This window comes from Magnolia sinica, chromosome 1 (assembly GCF_029962835.1).
Source record: "Magnolia sinica isolate HGM2019 chromosome 1, MsV1, whole genome shotgun sequence".
Classification (NCBI taxonomy): Eukaryota; Viridiplantae; Streptophyta; class Magnoliopsida; order Magnoliales; family Magnoliaceae; genus Magnolia; species Magnolia sinica.
This window is the reverse complement of record NC_080573.1, coordinates 31,796,269-31,821,300: the sequence shown is the minus strand read 5'-3', so window position 1 is coordinate 31,821,300 and position 25,032 is coordinate 31,796,269. Positions and strand designations below refer to the sequence as shown.

General features: G+C 42.7%; 1 protein-coding gene across 1 annotated transcript; it reads left to right on the top strand.

Annotated features, from left to right (window-relative positions):
- The first annotated feature begins 729 nt into the window (after positions 1 to 729).
- LOC131245365 (uncharacterized) lies at positions 730 to 22,964 on the top strand. Its single transcript, XM_058244779.1, has 3 exons — positions 730 to 840; positions 21,942 to 22,169; positions 22,296 to 22,964. Exons 1-3 carry the CDS (start codon positions 730 to 732, stop codon positions 22,962 to 22,964), a joined length of 1,008 nt encoding a protein of 335 aa, XP_058100762.1.
- Positions 22,965 to 25,032: the final 2,068 nt, after the last annotated feature.

The window sequence follows — 25,032 nt, the reverse complement described above, 5'->3', positions numbered from 1 at the left end:
GAAGACCTCTAGCCTTAGTGTTGTTTCATAATTTAACTGGAATCTTTCCTCCAAATACCTGAAATATGAAGTTTTGACCTCACAGGAATACATGTCACCTGTGTTGCGATCGCATCAGACCCATACGGTCGACATACATCCCATTCCATCGACCGAGCGCCAGCGATCGCAGCCCTGTTTATACACTAGGCCTTCCTCCTGGAGTGGCAAACGCAAACACGAGATCTGAAGTCATAGGGGATTCTCCTTCCCCTCAGATCTTTGCATCAGGGCTGCCCTCACAGTACTTCGAGCGGCAGACACCTTCAGTCAAGCCTTCAGCTAACATATACGAAGATTCGCCGTCAAGGGCCGCAGCTTTCGCAGTCTTTGCACAGATGGCGGCGACTATGCAGCAGCAGCAGGCTGCCTTTATGCAACAGCAGCAGGACTCGCACGCCCTCATGATGGAAACCCTCCGAGAACGGAATCATGGAGGGGCGTCGTGTGATGCAGAGGTTCAAGGTGCCAACATGTTTGATCGCTTCTTGAGGCTCCGCCCACCAACCTTCGGAGGAGCACCTGACCCAAATCAGGCAGAGCACTGGTTGCGAGGATCGCCAAAATGATGAGGCTGTTAGAGTGCACGAACTCCCAGATGGTCACCCTAGCCATGTACCTGCTCGAGGGAGAGGCTGAGAATTGGTGGGATAGTGTACAGAGGAGCATACCAGCTGGGTACGCTTGGACATGGGCCGGCTTCAAGAAGAAGTTCCTGGAGAAGTACTTTCCGCGATCCTGTCGGAACGAGAAGATTGCGCAGTTCCTAAAACTGGAATAGGGGACTATGACAGTTGCCTAGTACGAGGCGCGATTCGATGAGCTTTCCCGATACGTGCCGAAGGCCCTTGAGGATGAGGAGTACAAGCTGCAGAAGTTTAAAGAGGAGCTCAAGCCGGGGATACAGTCACGACTGTACACATGGGATTTTGGGGATTTCTCGGTCGACGACAGAAGTGATCCGGACCGTCAGACCTTAAATCGGGAGTATCTCGCAATCCAGAATGAGTTATGGGACATAAAATATATGATTTTGGGGTAGAACGAACTACTTTAGCCACCCAACCTCATTATGCTGGGTTATGAAAGCCGAATTTACAAAATACCACCAGATCGACTGTTGTTTCCCTATTTTAGTTCCGTTTTTACTATAAATAGTAAGTTTTAGTTTGATTATAACTCTTCATCTGTTGGGCTTTAGGAGTTGCGCCCAATGTGAAAAGTAGTTAGAATAATTAGGAGAATAGCATGGTGAAGCCAAATAGGACTCTTATTATTTTTGGCCGAAAACCTTGCGCACTAGTAGACATCATGACTGTCTATAAATAGTAAGTTTACTATTTACAGTAAGTTGCGAATTCTAGGAGTTTTAGTTGTAGTATGATTATGAAATTTCTCTCATTGCTTGGTATCCCTATTTAAAGGGTTGTGAACTCATTTATTTCATTCATCAATCAAATTATGAATTTATTAGAATTTATTTCTATTTTTCTTGCTTTTTTCCCTCGTAGATTTGAGAAGTCTCTGTGAGGAGTCCAGAGAAGCTCCGTGGATTCAGAGTAGTTATCCTTGAGGAAGATGGTGATCGACCTCATCACATTCATCCCTGTGTCAATTGCCCTATTTTTTAGTAGTATATTTTGATGTTTTCCTATGGATATTATCAGAAAAAATATGGCTAACAATAAAAATTAAAATATTTATTAATAATTCCTTTTTTAGGACATGGCCTGTTCATTGTACCACTTGATGAACTTGATGAATGGTTTGTATACACCTTGTTGACACCCTAGCTCCTATCAATATTAGCCCCGGTTCACCTATGCCAGTAGACCTCTTTCAGGTTCCTATAAAAACGAGCAAATTAAGCCCTTTGGCAAAGCTTCCGTGCTAAGCATAGAGCACTAGGCACTAGACTGCCAAGGCAAGTGCTAGAGACGTGATTGATAGATCCTCTGGGGTGAGAAATCTGGGCACCACAAGCCTATAAATACCCCAACACTCACTTTGAAAAGAGGAATTCTTTCGTTCATTCATTACTTGGAACTTAGCTAGAGACTTCGGACATAAACGCTATTAAGTTAAGCCTCACATGCCTGAACACTCTCACTCCCCACTAGAAGGGTCCTATGTAAAGCACTCGGTCTCCTAAGGGAGCCATGGCACCAGGCGTGCCATGCTCCCAAGGGGTAGGGGTCTACACCCGGGCGTAGACCCATTACATCATCTGCTTGCACCAGGGTGCAGAGTACCTTCCTCCATCCACAATCTAAGAGTAATAGGCACAATGGCTCAAGACCAGCCTCTAAATTGGCCTAAACTCCCTGCTCCTAGATGCCAACTTATTACAACATCCCTGCCAAACACGAGGGGTCTTGTCCATGGCACCAGGCGTGTCATGCTCCCAAGGGGTAGGGTTCTCTTTATCATCCTCAGCACGTGAGACCCATGACATTGATGAATTGATTATGCTTCTGGACGCTAAGGTTCTCACGATTCTCCTCAACCCAATTGATGATTCAAACACTTTGAAGACAAAGAAGTATACATGTATAATGTATAGACACCCCAGAGTTGAAACCTTAGCCCGAGACTTTACCCGGAATCGAAACAGGAAACCTTGAAACCTGCAATCCTAAAACCATGTGTAAGACCATAAAAGTCCCTAAATGTCCACAGGGAACTCCTCTGACCTAATCCAAACCCACCCAGGGTCTTATCAAGTCCATATAAATGCTAGAACATGGCTAAATTGATCTCTCTATGCAAACAAAAATTAGATTTCTATTAGAACATTTTCTCTAATCAAAAATTGGATTTTCGATGCCTCATGCTAAAGTTGAATCCCAACATCTCTGGCACAGCAGTAGCCCAGGGAAACCTTGAGGCTTGAATCAGCCACCGAGGCACGTGGTGGAAATTCACATCTATAAAAAGAAGCCCCTCTCATTTCAAAAATTGATTGTTGGGAAGGTTTTGAGGAGTGGGAAGAAAGAGAGAAAGAAAGAGAGAGAGAGAAGAGAATGATAAAGGGAGAAAGAGGGTCACTTATTCTAACTATCCAATCAATTGAAACCCACACATCTGATCCATCCAAGCTATCCAAACAGTCAAAATCTTACTGAGTAGGGTCGACATCCAAGACCACTAATCAGCTTTCCATCAGAAGAGTGTCAAACTTTTATTTACCCTCTCACATCTCCAATGCTCATGATCATCACATGTGGTTCCCTATGACTACATTAGTTCTTGTACATTTGCGCCGCAACCTCCCCCGTTGTACATCGCCTGCTCCTTTTATCTTTTACTAATTTTCTAACATATATATGCTCTATGTCTTTACAAGAAATCAGATTTGACGGCATAAACAATTAGAATTTATTTACTTATATAATATGTATACGCTACCATCTCCTCAATTATGATCGATGTTGAGTACATTGTCTCTATGATCATGATCACAATTGAGTAATAACTTACAAAGTTTAATATTTCCAAAATTCCTAAATCCTACATAGTAGAGACCAGTGTTCGAATTATCTCCGATATTATCTTTATCTCTAGCTCAGCGATACCGATAACACTGGCAGCGATACCGATAACGTTGGTGGTATCAGAAATTTCAGGTATTAGCAATGTATCGCTAAATATCACCCGCGTATCAATATCACTAATATAATCGCCAATATTTTCAACTATGTAAATTCTAAGTGTCGCTTGTATTGCCAATGCATCAATATCGCCAATATTTTCGACTATGTAAATTCTAGGTAATGCTTATATCATAAGTGTATTGACGATATTTCAATAATATCATCGACGTATTGATATCATCAAAATTTTGTTTATTAGAAAAAAAATTATTTCTATTTTTTTTCATGGGCACATGGTTGTATATAGTGTTCAATTTGTCATTGATAATATTGAAAATATATTAATCTTATCGATATCGCAACATGTGCGATATTGAGACCACAATCTTTTGTTTCCTCTCCAATTGTTGATGATTTCTTGCTGAAATATCATGTATTGTTGATATTTTGCAATATCGATGGATGTTTGGATGAAAGGTTGGATGGTTAAATAAGTCGGATGGGATGGCTGGACTGATTTCTTACCACAACACATGCTTTTAAGGCCCCATTAAATGGAAACTTGTTATGCATGCATTCTTTTTACAATTGTTTTATTTCTAAATATATAAATATGTACATTTAACATTTCTTAAAGTTTTGCTAAAAATTCCACCGTTTTCCCCATGTTTCCCCACCTTTCCGGTTATCATCGATATTATCGGCGATATCGATATTGTTTTCGTATCCCTAGCCAGTGAAACTTGTAGCGATACCGATACTTCGAACATTGGTAGAGACCACACTTTAGTGCCGCAGATAAGGGTACCTAATCTCTTTCTTCTTTATCACCGAAGTCCCTATTTAGAATCTCCAAACACCGACCAACCACAAGAGTCATCTAAGTCGGCGAGTCTTCAATTCTTTGACTCCAAGTCTACGGTATATAGTCGACTATAGACTCCAAGTTCATTCAGCTAGTGGCGACTCCAAGCTAACTCATTTAAGTTTATCTTACCCATGCCACTAAACAATTCAAGTGAAAGGGGAGTGGGTAATGCCCCCACTTAGTCATGCATCCACACATAAATTAGGATTCTTTGTTATTATGTGAATGAAGGTACGCTACTCTAATTTTACTTTTTAATCAAGGATTTTTTTTTTCCAAGGATGTAGTTAAAGATGTGTGTTATGTGTCCGGTGAGTCACTTAAGGTCCTTAGTTCAAGACTAATGGGTCACTAAGTACCTGGCATAACTTTGATACATATACACTAAAGTAAAAGTTCAAATCTAAAAGATACCTTTACTTATGCACCTATTTATACTGACATGTCATTTGTTCTATAATCTGATTTTATTTTTGAAATTGTGGGGGATTGTTGTGTTTTTTAAATAAAAATAAATTTCAAAAATAAAAATTATTTTTAGAAAGTAAATAAATATATTAATTATTTAAACTTTCCATAAATAGTGTGTATAGCCAGTCGGTAAGAGAAGGGGTTTTTGCTTATGCAACCAGAGTTCAAATCTCCTCAAAGACGGTGCGAAGCATCATCCACGCACGCAAGTGGCATGGGCCGTAGGGCTGCTTGGGTGCTTTTTGGCGCTTTATTAGGCGCATTTAGCACTTCGCACGTTCGCATCGTCGCAAGGAGCAAAAAGATAGTCTTTTTGGCACATGGTTCAAACTTCTTTGGCCATGGTTCAACTGGAATTGAGCAAGGGTTTATCCTGATGATTTTATGACCTTTGTTGATTAAGAGTAATTGTGACATGATTGTACATGTGGCACCTATGCCATGTGTCGCTTATGTGGATTCAGTTTTTCCTGTTGGATAATTGCTCCTGTTTGAATGGGTACAGAAATAACTGCCATATGACATAGAGTCATGTCCTTTCACGGAAAGGCAATTATTTGCTGTGAATGGGTATGGATTTCTTGAAGAGGCTCTTTAGCACCTCTTCAGGAAGAAATTCATAACCTTTCAGTTGATATAAATCCTGGATACTATGATCCAAAAGAATAGACTTTTAATTCTTAACATTATATCATCTTCTGTGCAATTACTCTCGATCTAATCTCTTACTGAGTTTTTTCTGAACGTCTTAAGGCATATCGGTGTCAAAACTAGAGATCTGTTCAACACTTAAATGTGCAAATTTTCGTGTTGAAAATTGGATTGAGAGTTCATTGTATCCTAAAGACAATTTACAGATTTTCTTCGTTTGCATTTGCTGGAATTTCTAGAAAAAGGGCAGCAAATTTGTCTTAAGAAATCGATTATTCAAGTTGAGCCTTGAACCTGATAAATCTGATCGTTTTCTTCTATCCTCCGTTGTTTATTGGATTTCTAACAAAAAAGTTGCGTCAGACAACCTAAATTGTTTAGGGCTTGCGCCAAACAACCTAAATTGTTTCTAGACTAACGAAAAGCCTCTCAGTATGATATATTTTAGGTGCATATCTTAGCAATGGAGTCATTACTCATTAATATTAATATAACAAAAAACTCTAACTAGAAAAAGACTCTTTTGTTATAAATACACCCATGGCTACAATGTTGGCACATTTAGTACACGCAAATAGCCCCGGCCTTTATTTCCCCCATTTATACATTTTATTTGCAGTTTAAGGAAAGAAAATAGAGGACAAGAATCCTTTGTGAGAGAAATGCTAAGTCAATTCCCATGAGGGAGATGGAGGTTGTATCCAAGTAGGTCTATCAACGGGCTAAGGCGAGCTTTATACTACTCAATCTTGGCCCATGTCCAAAAGAAAATCCAAAGTGCTACCCATTCCCAACCCATTTTACAGTTTATGTGCTGATGCACATGCCCAATGTGAAAATAAAATGTAAATTTTAAATTATTTAAATCCAAATTAAATTTTTTTTTAAAAAAATTTGTGGTTTTAATTAAAAATAAATCACTAAATTGTGAATCTCATATCACCCATGTACATTACATGCATGACCTAAAAGGCGAAAATCCCATTGCAAGATTATGGGGCGAGCACTTCTAGCAGGCATTGTACCTCAGTCTTAGACATTCATTTTCATGAGTGGTCCATGTGAGCTCATATTTAAGCCCCATCATGAATATGTTTATAGAATATAATGAAAAGGTTTAAAGTCTAATCAATTAGAGAATAATCTATAATCCACCCCAGTGAATAACTTCCAACCTATCATGTATGTGTAACGTCCAACCCTTCCAACAAGTTAGCCCCACCATGAGGACAACCTTCCGGAAAAAACAGCCTCATCCATCAATAAGTGGGCCGCTATGAGACCCGACTCGAGTTCGCATGTGTGCATGTGTGTGTGTGAGTATGTATTTCATTTATTTTTGTCTCGTGGTCCTACTAGTCAAATTCTGGTGACCCGCGACCTTTGGATTGTGTTTGCAGTCATCATTGAGTCCGGTCATGTAGACCCGACTCAGATTGAGCCAAAACCTATGCTATCTCGTTCGCATCATTGTTGCGGTTCCGATGACACGTCTTGTCCTTCCATCCGATGTATAGATCATAAGTTATGTACGTTTCATTCTATGGCCCTTGATTTTGATCATATGGCCCACCTTGGAGTAGTGCATGTGGCCCACACTCCCTCTTTTGCACAAGTTCCAATATACACTACACATACCACCTAAATCTCCATAACTCACACTACCAAGACCTCACACACCACACAAACCTACCCTACCCCTAGCAACTTTGGTTTCTCCTCCCTAAGGTAATCATTTCTTTTCTTACAAACAAATCATCGCTATCTCTCTCTCTCTCTCTCCTTATCTCTCTCCCTCCTCATTTTCTTCATTCTAGCAATTTTTTCTCCCAAACATCCCATTTTCCTCCATTACTCGAGCCCCTTGAAGCTTCAAAATCCCTCAATCCTACCCTTAGAAATTCATCCTAGCCATTAAACCTTCTTCCTTGGTCCAAGATCTATCTTGTGTGGGAGATTGAGAACTTGATTTAAAGATGGGTGTCTACAACTTGCTGATATTTCTTTTCTATCTTAATCCTTTTATTTCTTCATGTATGGAACATGTGGGACCCACCAATCTATGGTAGGGATCCCATTTGATCCCTTGAATGTGGGCTTTGGCCCATCCTACATGCATGCATTGTTCCATGATGGGGCTATTCTCCATGAACCTCATCATGATGTATCTCATGATCCAAATCATTCTAAGGTCATCTAGACCTTCATTTTATAGTGGGGATGGTATTCCAACCATCCGTTTTAATTTTTAGTCATGCATGTATGAGTTTCATAGTGTAGATGTATATTGGTGCATGATGTGTGGTTAGATTTTCTTGGGATGGCTAAATAGTGGCAGAGCCCTTCCCTATGGCCAAATTTTCCTTTCTTCTCTTCTTTTCCCTTATTTCCATCCCTGATCATGGTGTGTGGCCCACCTTGTGGGCCAACCTCCGTAGAACCCCATTCTCGGATCCCGACACCCATTTACCAGGTTCCGATCCTGGGATACTACAAGGAGGGTTTCAAATCATTAGTCTGATTCATAATGAGCATAACAAAAGCATAACCCACAATCAATAAGCACAAGAACACCACTACAAAATCCACTATGATCAAAAACTTTTTAAGTACAATACGACTGAAAGAAAATAAAATACAATGTATCAAAAGAAACAGAACTCCAGGCTCGACTGCACGCTCCAACTACAACGAGACTATGGCTGCGATTGCGTAGCGTCACCCGCACGCATCAATCATGCATAAGCATGGAAAGCTTAGAGGGTGGTGTAAGTGTGTGCGCAATATAAACGTGCTCAAAATGCAAGGTCGAGTGATGCGGAATCATGGTGATGAGCACATGAATGCAATCAGCCGTACAAGGCTATGCGGTGCAAGATATGAATGCTATCGGCCATAACACTGCCATGCGATGCAATATTAATCTCAAGCATGCCAATCCTCAACATGTATCGGTACAGTTCTTGGATAATCACCGGGTCCAATACACTCCAAATGGCACTGTCGCTCTCCTAGCCGCCCAAGTAAGCGTAAGAAACCTCACTATCCGCCCGATCAATAGTCTGCCAATACTACCCGAGACGTCGATAGCGGACCCATTCACGAGTGGTCAAACTTACTAGTATTGCCCCCTACCCTCGGGCGAGTAAGGCCACACTCCTTTCCAACCGACCACGACACGGTGGGAGACGCGGCCTCCTCGGTATTCGGCCCTCATGCGTTCGTATATCCACTCGGTCTCGGACGTTGGAGTCATCCTCCGGTACCATCGGGTTTAGGGATTTTCACCCGGGGACATCTATGGTGCCCGTATGCTAGAATCGAATATTTCCGGTCTCCAATCTGCCATCCACGATGTATCTGTGGAGGCTATGGCCCCGATGTCGCTAGGGCACATAGTAACTATAATCACACAAATGCAAGTGCATGAGTCACATTATCAGTCATGCAACAGTCTGTATGTACCATGCACTTATATGGGGCAACTCCGCCTATCAGGGAGCCCATAAACAGTCTGCCCAAAGGCATATGCTATGATCGGTCACTCCTCACGTCAGGCATACATATGATGCGAATGATCATGAACCATGGATCTATACTAAACATGCATATAGGGATGGGCTCTGCGTATCACAGAAATGGGCCTAGACGGCCTGCAGAGTATAAATATGAACCTATCAGTGGCCTTAAGGAGTATGACAATGCGGACATTTAACCAACATTGTCCTTACAATGTGGACGTCAAACCAACATTGTTCCCAAGGCTTAGCCCGCCATAAAGCACCATTACACAAACCATAGGAAATCACACATTGCAATGGACTAATATACATCTCATTGGGCCTCGACCCATAATTCTCAGATACATTAAATGGGCCATCTCCTATGGGCCTTATATAAATCAAGTGGGCCGCATTAGTGGGCCTTATGTACATTGCAATGGGTCATACTCCATGAGCCTTTGAAAACATCACAATGGGTCTCGTAACATGGCCCTTATATATATCAGAGTGGGCCTCGACATCGGGCCACCAATACGTCGAATGGGCCTAACCTCATGGGCCTTATATATATATCAAGGTGGGCCTCCCCAATGGCCAGAAATACATCAATATGGCTCCACCACATGGGCCTAGGGCCCACCATAATATGTATTTGAAATCCAACCTATTCATAAGGTCACTTGGACCTTGGGTAAGGCCCAGAAATGTTCATTTGAAATCCAACTTATTCATAAGGTCACACGGGCCAGGGAGGAGGGGGGAACAACAATTTTCAGCTGGATCTGAAAATTCTGTGGACCCAGAAAGGGTTTCAATGGTAGAGTTCAATTCGCACTTTTTCTTGTGATGTGGGCCGCCCGAGCGCTGGATTGACCTGATTTGTGAGGGGGGTACATGGTGGCCCACCCAATGGGCGGTGTGGATACAAAATATACATCATGGTGGGGCCCACGGATGGAGCCGTGGGTCCCTGCCTCTTGGCCGCCCGCCCGTCAGCGCAGCGCTGCTGCTTTAAATATTTTTTTTTTTTTTTTTTTTTTTTGGGGCCCCCCCAGATGTGATTCACAATCCAGCCCATCCATTATGTGGGTCCCATCTTAATGACCGTACAGACCAAGTTTAAGCAACATCCAAAACTCAGGTGGGCCCTGCCAAATGATTTTATATGTTTTAGTATGTCTTCACATGATTTTCAATGATGTGGCCCACCGGAGTTCCATATACATTGGGGTGAACGGCTGAAATATGGGGACCCATCAAATGCACGGTGTTGATGACCGAGATGCACCAAGGTGGGACCACAGCTGGGGGCCGTGAGCCCCAGCTCGTCCGTCCGTCAGCGGCCGTACGGCTGGCAGCAGCAGCGTCAGCGCTGCTGCCTCCCTTCTATTCTTTTTTTTTTTTTGAAAATCCAGTTGTTCTACGGTTTTTCCTGGGTGGGGCCCGCTTCAGTACAATCCACTCCCTCCATTGGTTTCTGTGGCTTGATACCAACCCATAGAGTCTAATATTGAGCTTTTTCAGATGTACAGGAGCATCAAATCAAAGGTAGGGACACTGTTTCCTATGGTACGGCCTGCCAGAAAATGGGATCCACTTCATTTTTCGGCTCAACGCCTAAAATGAGTTGAGGATCAACATGGACGGCTCGGATCTTACATATACATCAAGGTGGGGCCTGCATGAGTGGCCCACCACTCCTTTCTTCTCCCTTCTTTTTTTTTTTATTTAAACAGTCCATTGTTGCAACGTCCAGCGTCCAGGGACGCTGGACGGTTGTATATATTCACAAAAAAAAATGTGGTGGGTCCCACGTGAATGTGGCCCACCAATATATATATATATATACATATACATTTAATGTTTACCTTATATTGTATATATATATATATAAGTACTTATTATATTATATATTATATACATAAGTATATAAAATATAACATACATATATATATATATATATAAAAAAGATGCATTGGACCCATCCCAACAGTAGAGGGTGCGGATCATCACCTATAATAGAGTGGGCCACACCGTCTGATGTAGATGGACGGGGGAGATGTAACACCTATCGGTGGGATCCACATCATTACAAAGAAAGAATGAGAGAGAAATCAAGAGAGAGATACACGGTGAGATAGAGGAACCCCGCCACTATGGGCCCTCTTGATTAAATCACATACATCCAAATGGGTCCCACCAACAAGTGGGCCCTAAAATTTAAATTAATGGAAAAACACCCACCTTATCTTCCTTCTCCTAGCTCCCTTGGACACCTTAGCTCCTTACCTTCACTTTTAATGGAGATTGATGAAGGATGAATGGTTGAGATTGGAGATGAGAGGGTGGGCCACACTTGAAGTTGAGAGAGGAGTGTTGGATGAGTGAAATTTCTCATGGGATTTGGAAAATTTGCTAGAGAATGAGAGGGAGAGATAGAAATAATGGGTGGAGGGATGGGTGGAGTGATGGTTGTAAGAAAGAAGTGATGAGGGGTATGGTTTAGTTTGAAATTGGTGGAGAAGAGGGATGGTTGAGGTTGAAAATGAGAAAAGAGGAATGGTGAGGTGGAAAGATGGTGGACTTTTGGAAAAAGAGGGAATGGGTGAGGTACTTTGAGGTATGGTTGCATTTATGTTTAATTAGTGGGACTAATTGTGTAGAGATTCCCTCGAAATCCGCAACGCGCGGTGTTTCTTCGGAATAAACGCTGATCGGCATCTTCTTACCTGGGTATCGGTTCGGTGCGCAAGTCACGGCGTTGGAACCGCGGCGACGACGCGATCACCAAGACATAAGTTTCGGATCGAGCCGACGTCGGTGTGCGGGACCTGGCTTAAGATCGTGCGCAAATACCGAATACGGTGCGAAGGTTGCCGGAATTTGACCGGAAGGACCGCGGAAGCTAATGAAATGGTACGGATTAGGACACGGGTCTTACATCTCTTCTTTTCCCTTATTTCCATCCTTGATCATGGTGTGTGGCCCACCTTGTGGGCCAACAAAAAAATTCAGCCACCCAAGAAGGAGAGGATGCCCATGGCATCCCATCCTAGGACATGTGGCCCCGAAATCTAACTAATTAGGGCATATGCAAAAGTGTTTTGTATGGTAGGATGATCTAGATATTTGTGGGGCCCACTAGGGTGGTTCATCCTCTAATTTTGTGGGATTAAATCCCATTTTAATTACTGATTAAAATTATTTTATTCCAATGTAATGTTGCTGTCCAGAAACTGTCTGGATAGATTTTTGGGCCACCTTGGGGCCTGATTTCTGAGAATTTGATGGGAATATTGATACAAATTTATATGTGATTCTTATAGCTGCATGACCCACCTACAACCATACCAAATTTCAGCCCCAATAGACCCCATTTGGGCATCCAAAAGGGCGGGCCAACATAATGGACTGCCAGAAATTTCTGTTGTACAGTCCAGCAGCATAGTCCCATAAAAATAAAATTTTAAAAATATTTTTTTAGTAGGTGGACCATATTTATAGGTCTTAATTTGTTGTAGGCTTGATGAAGGACCTTGGGTCCAAATTTCAGGAATTTTGGAGGCCCAAAACCCACCCATTGAATGACCCAAATTCAGGACAGTTACATTTCCAGCAACATTCCACCCTGGACAGGTTGGAATTCCGAAATTTATTAAAATAATTTTGGGTGTTTAAAAATTCTAAAAATTTACAGGGAGGTGGTTTGTGGTGTCCAGATCAGTCCTATTTTCAAGACAGATTGATTTCTTTAAATGAATTAAAATATTTATACGTGTCTAAAAATTTTAAAATTTTGTGGAGGTATGTTCCACCTATTTTAGGACTCACCTACCAAATTTTAGTTCCAATGGACCCCTGTGCACACCGTGGTAAGGGTCGGACTGGCCCACCACGTTGGGACGTCCAGGTCAATCCAATTTTCTGGACAGACTATTTTAATTGAATTAATTAAAATAACTTTAGTTATCCAAAAATCTCAAAATTTTGCGGAGTTGTGGCCCACCTATGAAAGAACCACCCTGCAAATTTTCATGGCCATCGGGCCCCTGTACCGACCGTGGTGTAGCCTATAATTTGTATTAGTTTTGGGTCAAATACCCATGCCCATAGAACAACCCACCATGGGATGCCCCTACCTTGGGCTGCTGGGCCTGCATTCTACCAGCATGGCCCACTTGAAGTAAGTGTTGTATATTCTCTTTCTTATTTGGTAAGACCCACTATGATATGTGTGGGTCACCATGGGTCAGTAACCCATTTAAATTAAATAAATTTCTGGACTCCAGCAGGCCCAGGAAGTGGGTGGGCTAGAATTCCAGCAAGGGCCCAAATTTGCTGCATAGTTGATCTTTTGGAGCCATGGCGGCCCACCAGATTTAAGGGAGTGTTGCACACACTCTTTGCCCTCCTTCCTTAGACATTTTAGGCTTAATGAGTGCCCCCTTGAGGCCCACCTTTGTGGTGGTTTTGTGGGCTAGCCTTAACCAGAATTTTTGATAGTTTTATAGGCTCAATGGGCTTGGAACTTCTTTCTTGAGCCCAAGATTGTGCAAGGGCTGACCTTATTGATTTACGGGCCCAATGGGCTGTCTATAAGCTGATCATGTGTATTAATGGGCCTTGATGCCCTCATAAAGTGTTTAATTGTGGGCTAATTTGCAAGGCCCACATTGATGCATATTGTGGAGGGCCTTGCTAAGCCTTTGGGCTGATATGGTAAGGTTCACACCGTCGGTTTAGGCCTTGCCCATGTGTATTCTTGGGTTTATGGGCTACTCTCTAAGTCCACCATAATGTATGAATTAGGTAACTCTTGTTTTTGGGTCATTTCCTTAGGGCTCATTATGTGATATAATGTATATGGCCGCTCTCTTTGTGATGGTAATTAGGCCTTGTGGACTAAGTCCTTGTAGATAGGCCCATTGATCTTGGGCCTATACTCTCCTATCTATTGTGATGGGCTTAGGGGCAATAATACACAAGAAGTTAGGCCCTTAGCTGCCCACTAAATTGACCTTGTACTTGGGCCAAAGGTGAGGCCCAACTCGCTTGTGTTAAATACAAATGAACTACTTAGCTGCCCATGAAGCCTACCACAATATGTGAAATTATGACCTTTATGGTTGGGCCCAAACTTTACTTGATCAGGGCCCACTATATGGCCTATGAGTTGGGCTTGGTGTATGGCCCATTAGGCCATGCATTGCTTGGGCTTTAGACCTTATATTATATGAGTAATGGTGGGCTACCTTTTGAAAACCAATTGAGGTTGGATGTCCTCTTGGGTGATCCTAAGGTAGGCCCATAGGTTTCTCTATGGGTGGTTAAAGGCCTACCATAGACCCTAGGCCATTTATTTAAGGCTCAATGTACATGTATGTAGAACATACCTTAACGTATGTTTGGTCCAGGTCGTCCAAGCCTTGGATCGCCTGTTTATGAAAGCACTCTCTACCTTGGGTTGCTGCTGGACTCATAATCCAGTAGCAGGCCCACTTGATCTTTTCATAATATATACACAATCTCCATCTGGTGGGGTCTCCCCCAGTGAGTATAGTTGGCCTTCATGAGATTATTTCCACATAGTTAACTAATTTCTGGACCTTAGCAGATCCAGGAAGTCAAATGGGTCAAAAGTTCATCGAATGGCCTTAAATGTAAAATTGTATGGTTAAAACTTTATTTGGCTATGGGGCCTACCATATTAAGAACTTGTTTACGTGTTACATTCTTATGTTTTCTTATAATCTTTGGGCTTAATCAATGCATTCTTTTGAGTCACCTTTAGTAATCACATGAGGACCCCATCTTAGATCAGATTTTTGGGGCATCTCATGGGCCCAGCATGAGTTGGGACATCCTAGCTTGGCCCAACCATACATTGGGCCGACTTCCACTATTTTGATGGACTTGTAGGCTGAGATAAGGATAGTACTGGGCTCTTGGTTGCCCACTTAAATTGCTAGTTATTGGGCTGATGTAGTGGAGCCCATTTCATCCAGACTTAAACTTATTTTTTTGGGTCATATATTGTGCACACGGACTGCCCACCAAGTCCAACTTAATGCATGGATTCTATGGCCATTGGAAATTAAGTCTTGGGCCTTAATTCCCCTCTTAAAGCCCATGTTGTTAAAAGCGGTATTATATCTTTTTTATGGCCCATTATGAGGAATATATGTATGTGGTTACCTTTATTTTTATTTTAAATGTAGGCCTTGGGCCTTTTATCCATATAGTTTATGGTTGATATGCCTTTTTGGGGAATGGTAGTTAAATGTCCCCATTATGGACCCATCTAGGTCCGGTTGTATTTAAGAGTAATTGGATACTCATCTTAGACTCTTGCTAGGCTCATTTCTACATTACTTAGACCCATAGCTTGTATACTTAGTCTTGTGGGCTACCCCAGGTAAATGGGCCCCCACTAGAAGTTGGGTTCCTTAAGGATGTTGTCTAGGTACCTAGTCTTGGTTTCTTCTTGGATAGGAGGAATGTAATATACATTGTATATCGCCATATAGTATGATTAAATTCATCCTTATAGCCATGTACATTATTGTATGCTTGGTTAACACTGTGTGTGTGGTCATATTGTGTCATTGAGCATTGCATGTTACCTTCTCTGAGGAACGTAGTACTCCCTCTTGAGCACGTTGAATACTTGGAATTAATACATGGTTGATTATGTAATTCATGTATCTGGCAATGCATAACATGTGAGCATTATCGTCCTTACTTCATCAAGGCTGTAGCCTCCACAGATACATTGTGGATGGCCATGTTTGGACACCGAAAATATTACTTGAGTATATCAGGTGCATAGGATGCCCATGGGTAAAATTTCTAAAACTTCCATGGTACCAAGGATCTGCTCCAATGTCGTGACCGGGTGGAATATATGAGCGCACGAGGGCCTTATACCGTTAGGCCGCGACTTCCACTGACGTGTAGTCGGTTGGATAGGGGTGCCATTTTATTCGCCTAATGTAAGGAGGCATTGCTAGGCTGAGTCTGAGCAGCTCGTAAATGTGTCCGCTACCTTCAGGCCTTGCTGGTGATTGGTTGTCCGCAGGCAGGGTAGTGAGGTCTCTTACGCTCGTTTGAATATGCCGGGTCTGTAGAGCGGCAGTCATTTAGCAGTATAATGGACCCCGATGATTTCCTTATGATGGAAATGTACTTGATATGTGGATTGGATATAAGCACTGGCATTACTTCACATTGTATTGCATCGGTTGTATAAGTCTCATATTGCATCACCTTGGCATGGCGCCCAGTAACCATTGCATTACAGTACTCATTGCATCATATAGCCTTGGTATGGCTTCCTGCATTATTGTACTACCTTGGTATAGTTTCTTATGTTCATGACAGCCTTTATAAGGTTGGTGGTGTTGGCTTTGATTACGTTTCCTTCCTGTATCTTTTATTATTCTTCTGTGCACTATTATCACACACTTACACCACCCTCTAAGCTTCTATAAGCTTATGCATGATTTATGGGTGCAGAAGATCCTAAGTTAGCGTCTTAACAGTGGAGCTTGGATAGGTGTGCGAGCCAAGGACCCAGTGTTGCAAATCTTCTACATTCTTTCTTCTGTTATCTTATGTATGTCCTTTTGGTCCTTATGTAAGCTTGTAAAAGTTCAAATTCTTAGTAGATTTTATGATGTGTGCCCTTTGTTATTCTCAGATTTACTTGTTGTGATCTTGGGTATACTCGTATTGGAAATGATTATATTGTTATGGAAATCCTCCTTGTAGGATCCCAAGATTGGAACCTGCCTCAGGAGCCGAGAATGGGATACTACGGAGGCTGTTACGGCCAGAACTGGCCATCGGGTTCCTTGTGAGTCCGGTTACCGAGTCTGGGGCATGACAGCCACACCATAGAAAACAATTTTAAACTATTAAAAAATAACAAAATACAAATGTGTCTCACTCGGTTAGCCAATGTGGGTGATTTTTACACAAGGCAATCACGATTATTATACTAATTTATTGGACAGGTTGGATGATGCACACACAAGAGAGGTTGGAAGTTATTTTCTAAGTGAATTATAAATTATGGTCCAATCGTTGGACATGAGACCTTTAATATAATATAATAGATTTAATTATAATATAAAAATATATAGCACGGCAGATTTGGCAAGGCCAAAAGGAAGCCCAAGCTTGGTCAACCCTATCCTATAATTTTGAAAGTGTTGTACCCTAATTTTGACAATTCTGAAAAAGCCAATAGAAAAATGACACATGGCATTCTATGAGAAATAGGAAGTTGATGAAAAAGATCTTCAAAATTTTAAAGTGTTTTTTGTGGATTTATAGTTAGCGTTAGTCTACACATAAGAAGATGGTTAATAGAATGTTATGGTCGATATACAAGAAGCACAGTCGAGATATTTAAGATATGAAAGGCGACCAAGGGTAGTAAAATAAAACCTTGGCCAAAAAATGTGAAGCAAACGTTAAAAAGGTATTCGGAAGACAAACGATTGCAAAAGAAAAACATAACAAGAGAATGATCTAGAGAGAGGTTTTTTTTTTTTTTATTGTTGTAACAATTGCAATAAATAAAAGAAGTATCTAGAGGAATAAATTACAACATAAATCTATAAATAGCAAAGGAATCTAACAGAGAAAAAAATACATATTCAATCTAACATAGAAATTAAACAAATTTATCTTATAATCTTTTATCTCGGCTTTTCATATAAGTAACGATAATTCTTAGCTATAATCTTTAGTTGTAATACAAGTCTATGCGCATACGTTAGAATTTTTTTTTTTAACGCATTCTTACCATTGCTCTTAAGATTGATCGTAAGTTTTTCCTTTTGTTTGATTTACGTTAATAATTTGAAAGTCATTTCTTGTGCAAGACACAAACCTACCTTCGGAGGAAAAACATCACCCTCTAATTATCACCTGATCATTATCAAATTCAGGACATGAGTAATCGACCGATCTTTTTAGAATTTAATCGTATATGTTTATATTAAATGTATCAACTTATTTTAATGCTTTGGGTTATAGCTATCAATTTAGATCGAGCCGTTATATAAGGCTCTAACACACAACACAGTAGAAAACAAATGGACCGGCTAACAGAAAGGCATGTCAAGCCTGGCCTAAATACTGTCTTTGTCTAAAAGCTCATAGGTTGGCCGGCCATTGACAGCTCTATCTCCAATGTGTGGAACAATTTTTAGCTGAGGCCCACCAAAGCATAGCTCGTACGAAAATTTAGGTTGGCATCTTAGATCTGTTTGTTTATTTGGTTTGCTAGAAATGTACGACGGATCAATCAGTGGCTAGAAAACGACGAGCAGACTATGTTCAATGCATGCATATGGCCCACAATCGACTCGAGAGTCGCGTGACAAGTGACTTAGCTTCGGTAGTGACCCCTCCAGAACAGGGCTTGGTGCTCGTCCGTGCTGGAAAATCTGTGGGCCCATCATACTTATTCATGCCGCCCAGAAATGAAGCAGATCGAAATCTCAGTGGACCTTCTTACAGGAAACGGTGGTGATTGAATGCCCACCATTAAAAACTTCTTAGGACCCACGGTAATGTTTATTTTCCATCCAACCTATTGATTAGTTCAGACAGACCTGGGTGAAGGGAAAACACAAATATCAGCTTGATCCAAAACTCTCGTGGCTCTCAATATGTTTTTAACCGTGAGCATTCTACCACCACTGTTTCCTGTAGTGTGGTCCAACTGAGATTTGGATCTACTTCCTTTTAAGGATCATGCCTAAATATGAGGTCGTTGGATGGATGAACGGAATGGATAAAAACACATACATCATGGCAGGGCCACAGAGCTATCTCCTGCACCAACCAGTACCAAGCTGGGTACTGGAGAGGTCATTACCGAATCCGAGTCCCGTGATGAGAATGATGGTTGCCATGACACATTCCGACATATTGCGAGTTGTATTGCAAAGCTGTAGTTGTTGGATTTCAAACCAATTATATGATTGCCTTACAATGGATAGGGAGTTAAAAATAAAATAAAAAATAAAAATCTTGGATTGTGATATTTCAGCCCTTTGATCATCCAACACCTTTCAATTGAATATGGAATCTGTGAGTCTTTCATGATATAATCTAAAGATTTTTTATTTTTATTTTTTCCCTTTTGATATCAACCATCCATAGTGAAGCCTATCATACAAATGGCTTTGATGATTGCAACATGACCCCAGATCCAACATCTACAGTCCCATCGTAGAAAACAGAAATACATCATAATGCATTTCTAGTAAACCACGGTCCTAATCAGGTTGGTGCACGTCTCATCTGTGACCAAAGTCAACAAAATCAAGTATAACCGAAGGCTGCTTTTAGCAAGTAAGTTCAAGGAAGTTTGCTTGCATACATCCGGAGGTATTTCAATACGGTGTGTCGGGGGCTACATTGGTTTGATCTGGATCGTTGTTTGTGATCCAAGATGTTGATCTAATTAATACATAGCTACCTAAAAAATCTACAAGTTTACGAAAATCTTAAACTTATGAATCAATGGCCCACAAAGTAATGGTTAAGATGAAGTCTATATTCATTAGAAAAGTTAAATAGTAGAAGTGTATGGGTATCCCAATCTGAGAGTTCTTTATTAAATGTCCTCCATTTATGTTGAGGCCAGGCGAATCTTGTGAACAGTTTAGATCATCCAACATGATGCAAAGATCCAATGGATATAGTCCCGATGTACTGTATTGTAATATTTTGCGATGTATTTTAGAGGGAGCTCAAATCATTTCCTACTAATGTGTCTCACGTGTAGAATATCCGGTCCTTTGCAAAAGGAGGGACACACCATGGTGATAATCTGATATAAAAATCAGGCCAACCACTCATTAGATGGGCCACTTTAGAATGAGTGATAGGACTGGGTGTCCACTGATTTTGACGCCGAGTCTAATTGATGGTGGATCAGCTTGATCTGCATATTGTTGATCATTATGGTGGGCCCAAATATTCGACGCGTGGCACATGGAAAGGAAATGGTTTTACCTGAAAGTTCAGGTACAGCAGCTGCATGATCATCTCTTGGGTGGAAAGCATCCTCCACCAAACGAAATATCCTGCAGCACTACGTGGCCAATCTTTGGGTGCCAACGAGAAGCATGTGTTTTATCCACACCGTCCATCTGTTTAGTTAGATCATTATAACGCATGATATGAAAAATCACCGGAGAAAATATATCATGGGTAAAAAAGGACTGATACCAATACAGGGATAGCAAGCAAAGGAAGGTAACCTGGGTCGCATGACCTAAGCACACACTCCATGAACGGCTCGATGACCCGACCACAAGTAGAGAATTCTGCCACCACCAAGTTCTCGTTGCCACGGCTAACGATTTGTTGTATTGGTTAATTAGATCTCAGCCGAACTCTTAACTCTGAAGAATCGACATCAGGACGACATCAAACTTTAGACCTACAATTCGACTTCAGCTAGTCGAGCTCGGTTATCTACTATAGTCTTCTCAGGACCGACCACTTAACCTTATCGCTAAAATCGTTCCAAGATCTCTATCGAGGATCTCGGAAGACAACTATAACCAAGACCTACCAAATAAAGGACTTTTCTGTCTATGGAACTCATACCAGAGCTATAAATGGAGTCCAATCTGCAGAGAGAGGTAAGCACAAATACCCTAACACATATAGACTCAGATTCCCTATCTAACTTTAGCATCGGAGGGTCCCTTGCTTGATCCAGGGTCCCCATTGTTGCTTTACTTGTGCAGGGACTTGGAGGCCTGATTAGGACTACTAGAAAACAGCATCAACCATTGGCACTGTCTATGCGAATACGACAAGTAAAGCCACTCCCATTTTATCTACAATCTCCAACCATACCATGACGAAAGGTAAGAAGAAGACCTTATCCGCCATTACAGCACCTGCACCGTCTTCAGTCGATCTTTCTGTCGACATTTGAAATTCACCCTCTCAACATCAAGCGGGTTCTGCCCCCGCAGTGCTCGCGCTTAGGTCTCATAGTCAAAGCGGTCAACTTGTCTCTTTAAAGAACCAAGTCGATACCTTAAATGACAGTGCGAACTAACTAATGCAGATCCTGGAGAGACAAAATCCACCCCCCGACCACGAGGCAGAGGCCGACGATGCCACCAAGCAGTCCCGACCTCCACAAGTCCCCCAAAACCTCTATGGAGCCAGAATACAATCAAGGCAACACAGCCAAGCACCTGCCCAAAGTGTAAGAACCGTCATGCTCGCTAAATCCGACCTGCATCATACGCTAGAGAACAGGAGGCGCGACAAAGCCCCCGAGGCATAGGGGAAAATGAGGTCCCCTGGGAGGCAGAACTCAATAAGCTACGAGGTCAAATCGGCGATATTCGCCAAGTCTACTGCGCCCAAATACTGACCACTATCGAGATTATGCTGGAGGAAACCGAGCCACCATTTACCAATAATATCACGGGAGCACAACTCCCGCCCAAATTTCAAATGTCGCAAATCACCCCCTACTCCGGATCCAGTGACCCAGCAGATCATTTAGAATCATTCAGGGCATGGATGAAGCTTCATGGTGTGTCGAGCTTGATTATGTATTGAGCTTTGACTCTGTTAGGAGCAACTCAGAAGTGGTATCGACGGTTGAAGCCAAAATCCATCAGCTCGTTCACGCAGCTCAACAAGACCTTCATTACGTAGTTTATTAGAGGGAAGGATAGGGGGAAGCCAACGACTCACCTCCTCACTATCACCCAAAAGGAGGATGAACTACTGAAAGACTATATCGTGTGTTTCAACCAGGAAGCAATGCAAGTAGAAGGCTACTCAGATCAGATAGCCCTGGCTGCCATGATAGCCAGTCTCAGAGAAGGAAGATTTCTCTTCTCAATAGACATGAACCCTCCGACATCCTTAGTCAATTTCCTTAACCGAGCCAAGAAATACTCCAACGTCGAGGAGCTTTTTAGCTCACGAAAGGCCACCGAAAGTGTCGAGATCTTGGCTAAGGACAAGAAATGCAAAGAGGAGGTGTAACCGTAAGTTGTCAGCAACAAAAGAATAAGGGACGATGACTCAAGCAAGGGTCAGCACTCAAATCGATGGCCCGAAAGTAGATTCTATTCCTACACTCCTTTAAATGCTACCCCCAAATAGGTCCTCATGGAAGTTCGCGACAAGAGGATCCTGAGGTGGCCAAATAGGATGAAGACCGATGCTAACAAAAGGGACAAGAGGAAGTATTGCCACTTCCATTGTGACCACGGTCATGCCACCAACGATTACTTCAACTTCAAAGAAGAGATTGAAGCCCTCATCCCTAATGGACAACTGCATGAGTATGTCTATAGAAGGAGGGAGGAGCGACCAGATCAAAGGATCGAACAGTATAGCCATCGGAATGATAAAAAAGAAACAGGAGATATCCGCGCCATATTCGCTGGGCCCGTGGGAGGAGGTGACTCTAACAGGGCACGCCAAACTCATGCTAGGAGCATAAGCAGTGGTAGTTTGGAGCATCACATTAACCTTACTAGCAGACTCCCGAAAGAACAGAAGATAATCCTTTGCAACCTGACGTTCACCGAAGAGGAAGCCCAAGGAGTCCACCATCCGCACGATGATGTCCTAGTAATGGCAATGACGATAGCTAATTGCAAAGTGCACCTCATCTTAGTGGACACAGCAGTTCAGTCGACATCCTCTTTTCCGTTGCCTTTGACAAGATGGGAATCGATAGATCCCGACTCCAACCCATCTGAACTCCTTTGCTCGGATTCACAGGAGAGAACGTCACCTCCAAAGGAAGTATACAACTTCCGGTGACTGTCGGGGAAGGAAGGAATTAGACAACAATGATGGTTGACTTCCTGGTGGTCGACTGCCCCTATGTACATAACGTCATCCTTAGGAGGCCATCTATCAACACCATGCGAGCAATAGTCTCGACCTACCACCTTGTGATGAAATTTTTCACCGAGTACGGTGTTGGGCAGGTCAAGGGAGACCAGCACTAGGCCCACTAATACTACTCGATGGCATTAAGAGTAGGAACACAGCAACATACAATGACCATAACTTCCATCGACCCCCGAGAGGAATCACTCGAGAGAGGGTTCCTCGTAGAAGACCTAGTAGTTGTTCCTCTTTGCAAGTTTCACCCGACCCGCACTACTCAGGTCGGTTCGCTGCAGGCCCCAGGTCCACGGGACAAGATTGTCGATTTATTAAAGCGATACACTGACGTCTTTGCATGGTCTCATCAGGACATGCCCGGTATCAAACCAGAGGTGATGGTCCCCAGATTAAATGTGGGCCCCGATAACCGACCAATGAGATAAAACCGGCGGGCATTCGAGCCTGATCTATATACCATCATCGGTGAGGATGTAAGACCCATGTCTTAACTCGTACCGTTCCGTAGGCTTTCACGATCCTCCCGGTCGAATTTCGACGACCCACGACGCGTAAATAGCAGTGGCGCGCGATCCTGAGTTGTACCCTATATTTTAGAGTCGGTTCGACCTGAGACTTATACCCTAACGACCGCACCATCGATGCGGTTCCGATGCCGCGTCTCGCACACCGAGGTGATACCCAGGCCAGAAGATGTGGGCCCGCGTTCAGTTCGAGAAAAATACCGCGCTGTTGCAAAACCCAAGAGAACATCACATCAAATCCCATCAATCTCATCAATCAATCACACATCACCTCTCTTGTCAAGTACACATCACCCCATCCCCAAGCAACCCCTAAAGTCAACACTCTCTTACACAAAGTACACCCATCACTCACCTTTTCAGCCATCACACCCATCTCTCTCTCTCTCTCTCTCTCTCTCTCTCTCTCTCTCTCTCTCTCTTACACCTCTCTCTCTCATTTTTTCCTCCCAAAGCAACCCACGTCCATGGCTCTCCATAGGAGAAGCTTTGTGTGGCCCACTTCTATCTCCCATCTCCACCATCTAAGTTTGATCCCAACCGTAGAAATTGTTCATTTAGAGCTTTAGCATGCATTGGCGGAAGAAGGAAGAAGAGATCTAAGGTGGGTGATTTTCTTAATTGATTTGTGATTTGAGGGCCACAAATGTGGGACCCATCTTGATGTATGTGTTGAATCAAAGAGGGACCCGTAGTGGCGGGGTCCCTCCACCATCCGATCTCTCTCTCTCTCTCTCTCTCTCTCTCTCTCTCTTTGTGTGACAATTGTGTGGCCCACTGTGATGAACTCATGCCATCCAGCCGTCCATTTGGACGTGCTGGGTAGGGCCGATCATTGATGTATGGTTATATCCAACACCGTCCCTCCAAAGGGGCCCCACGTGGTGTATATACTTTGCATCCAGGCCGGCCGTCCAGTGGACCTGGACGCTGGAGATATATATAATATATATTATTATATTGTAATATTCGGTGGGCCCTGATGCACGTGGAATCCACCTTAGGAAGTAGATTGGCTGGAGCACTGAACCAGCTGCATAGCCGCTGTATTGAAACAACAGTTTCGTGGGTTCCACCGGCTACCCACACCGTCCAGATGACTGGACGGTGGGACCCACCTCTAATCCTACGGCGCCACACCATCCATCTGGGTCATGTGGACCCCAGCCGCCATCAGCAGATCTGTGGAGCCCACCTTGATATATTTATCTGCACTGTCCATTTGGACAGTGCTGTCCAGGGCCACTGTGATGTATCTGTTCTATCTGCACCGTCCATCATCTGGACAGTGGGCCATCCCAACCAGTGACGCCATCCAGATCCGTGGATCCCAACATGAGGTATGTTTTTGTTCAAAACCACCTGTCTGCTGCTGGACAGCTACCGTGGGACCCACACGTACATGGAAACCACGTGTACATGTGATTTATCAACGCTGTCCATCCATCTGCCAC

Excerpts from the sequence above, each read along its gene's own strand:
- LOC131245365 (XM_058244779.1), top strand. The coding sequence starts at position 730 with ATGGGCCGGCTTCAAGAAGAAGTTCCTGGAGAAGTACTTTCCGCGATC. Across the intron at positions 841-21,941 it reads GGGACTATGACAGTTGCCTA|GAAGCAATGCAAGTAGAAGG; the intron begins GTACGAGGCGCG and ends TGTTTCAACCAG. Across the intron at positions 22,170-22,295 it reads ACAAGAAATGCAAAGAGGAG|GTCCTCATGGAAGTTCGCGA; the intron begins GTGTAACCGTAA and ends ACCCCCAAATAG.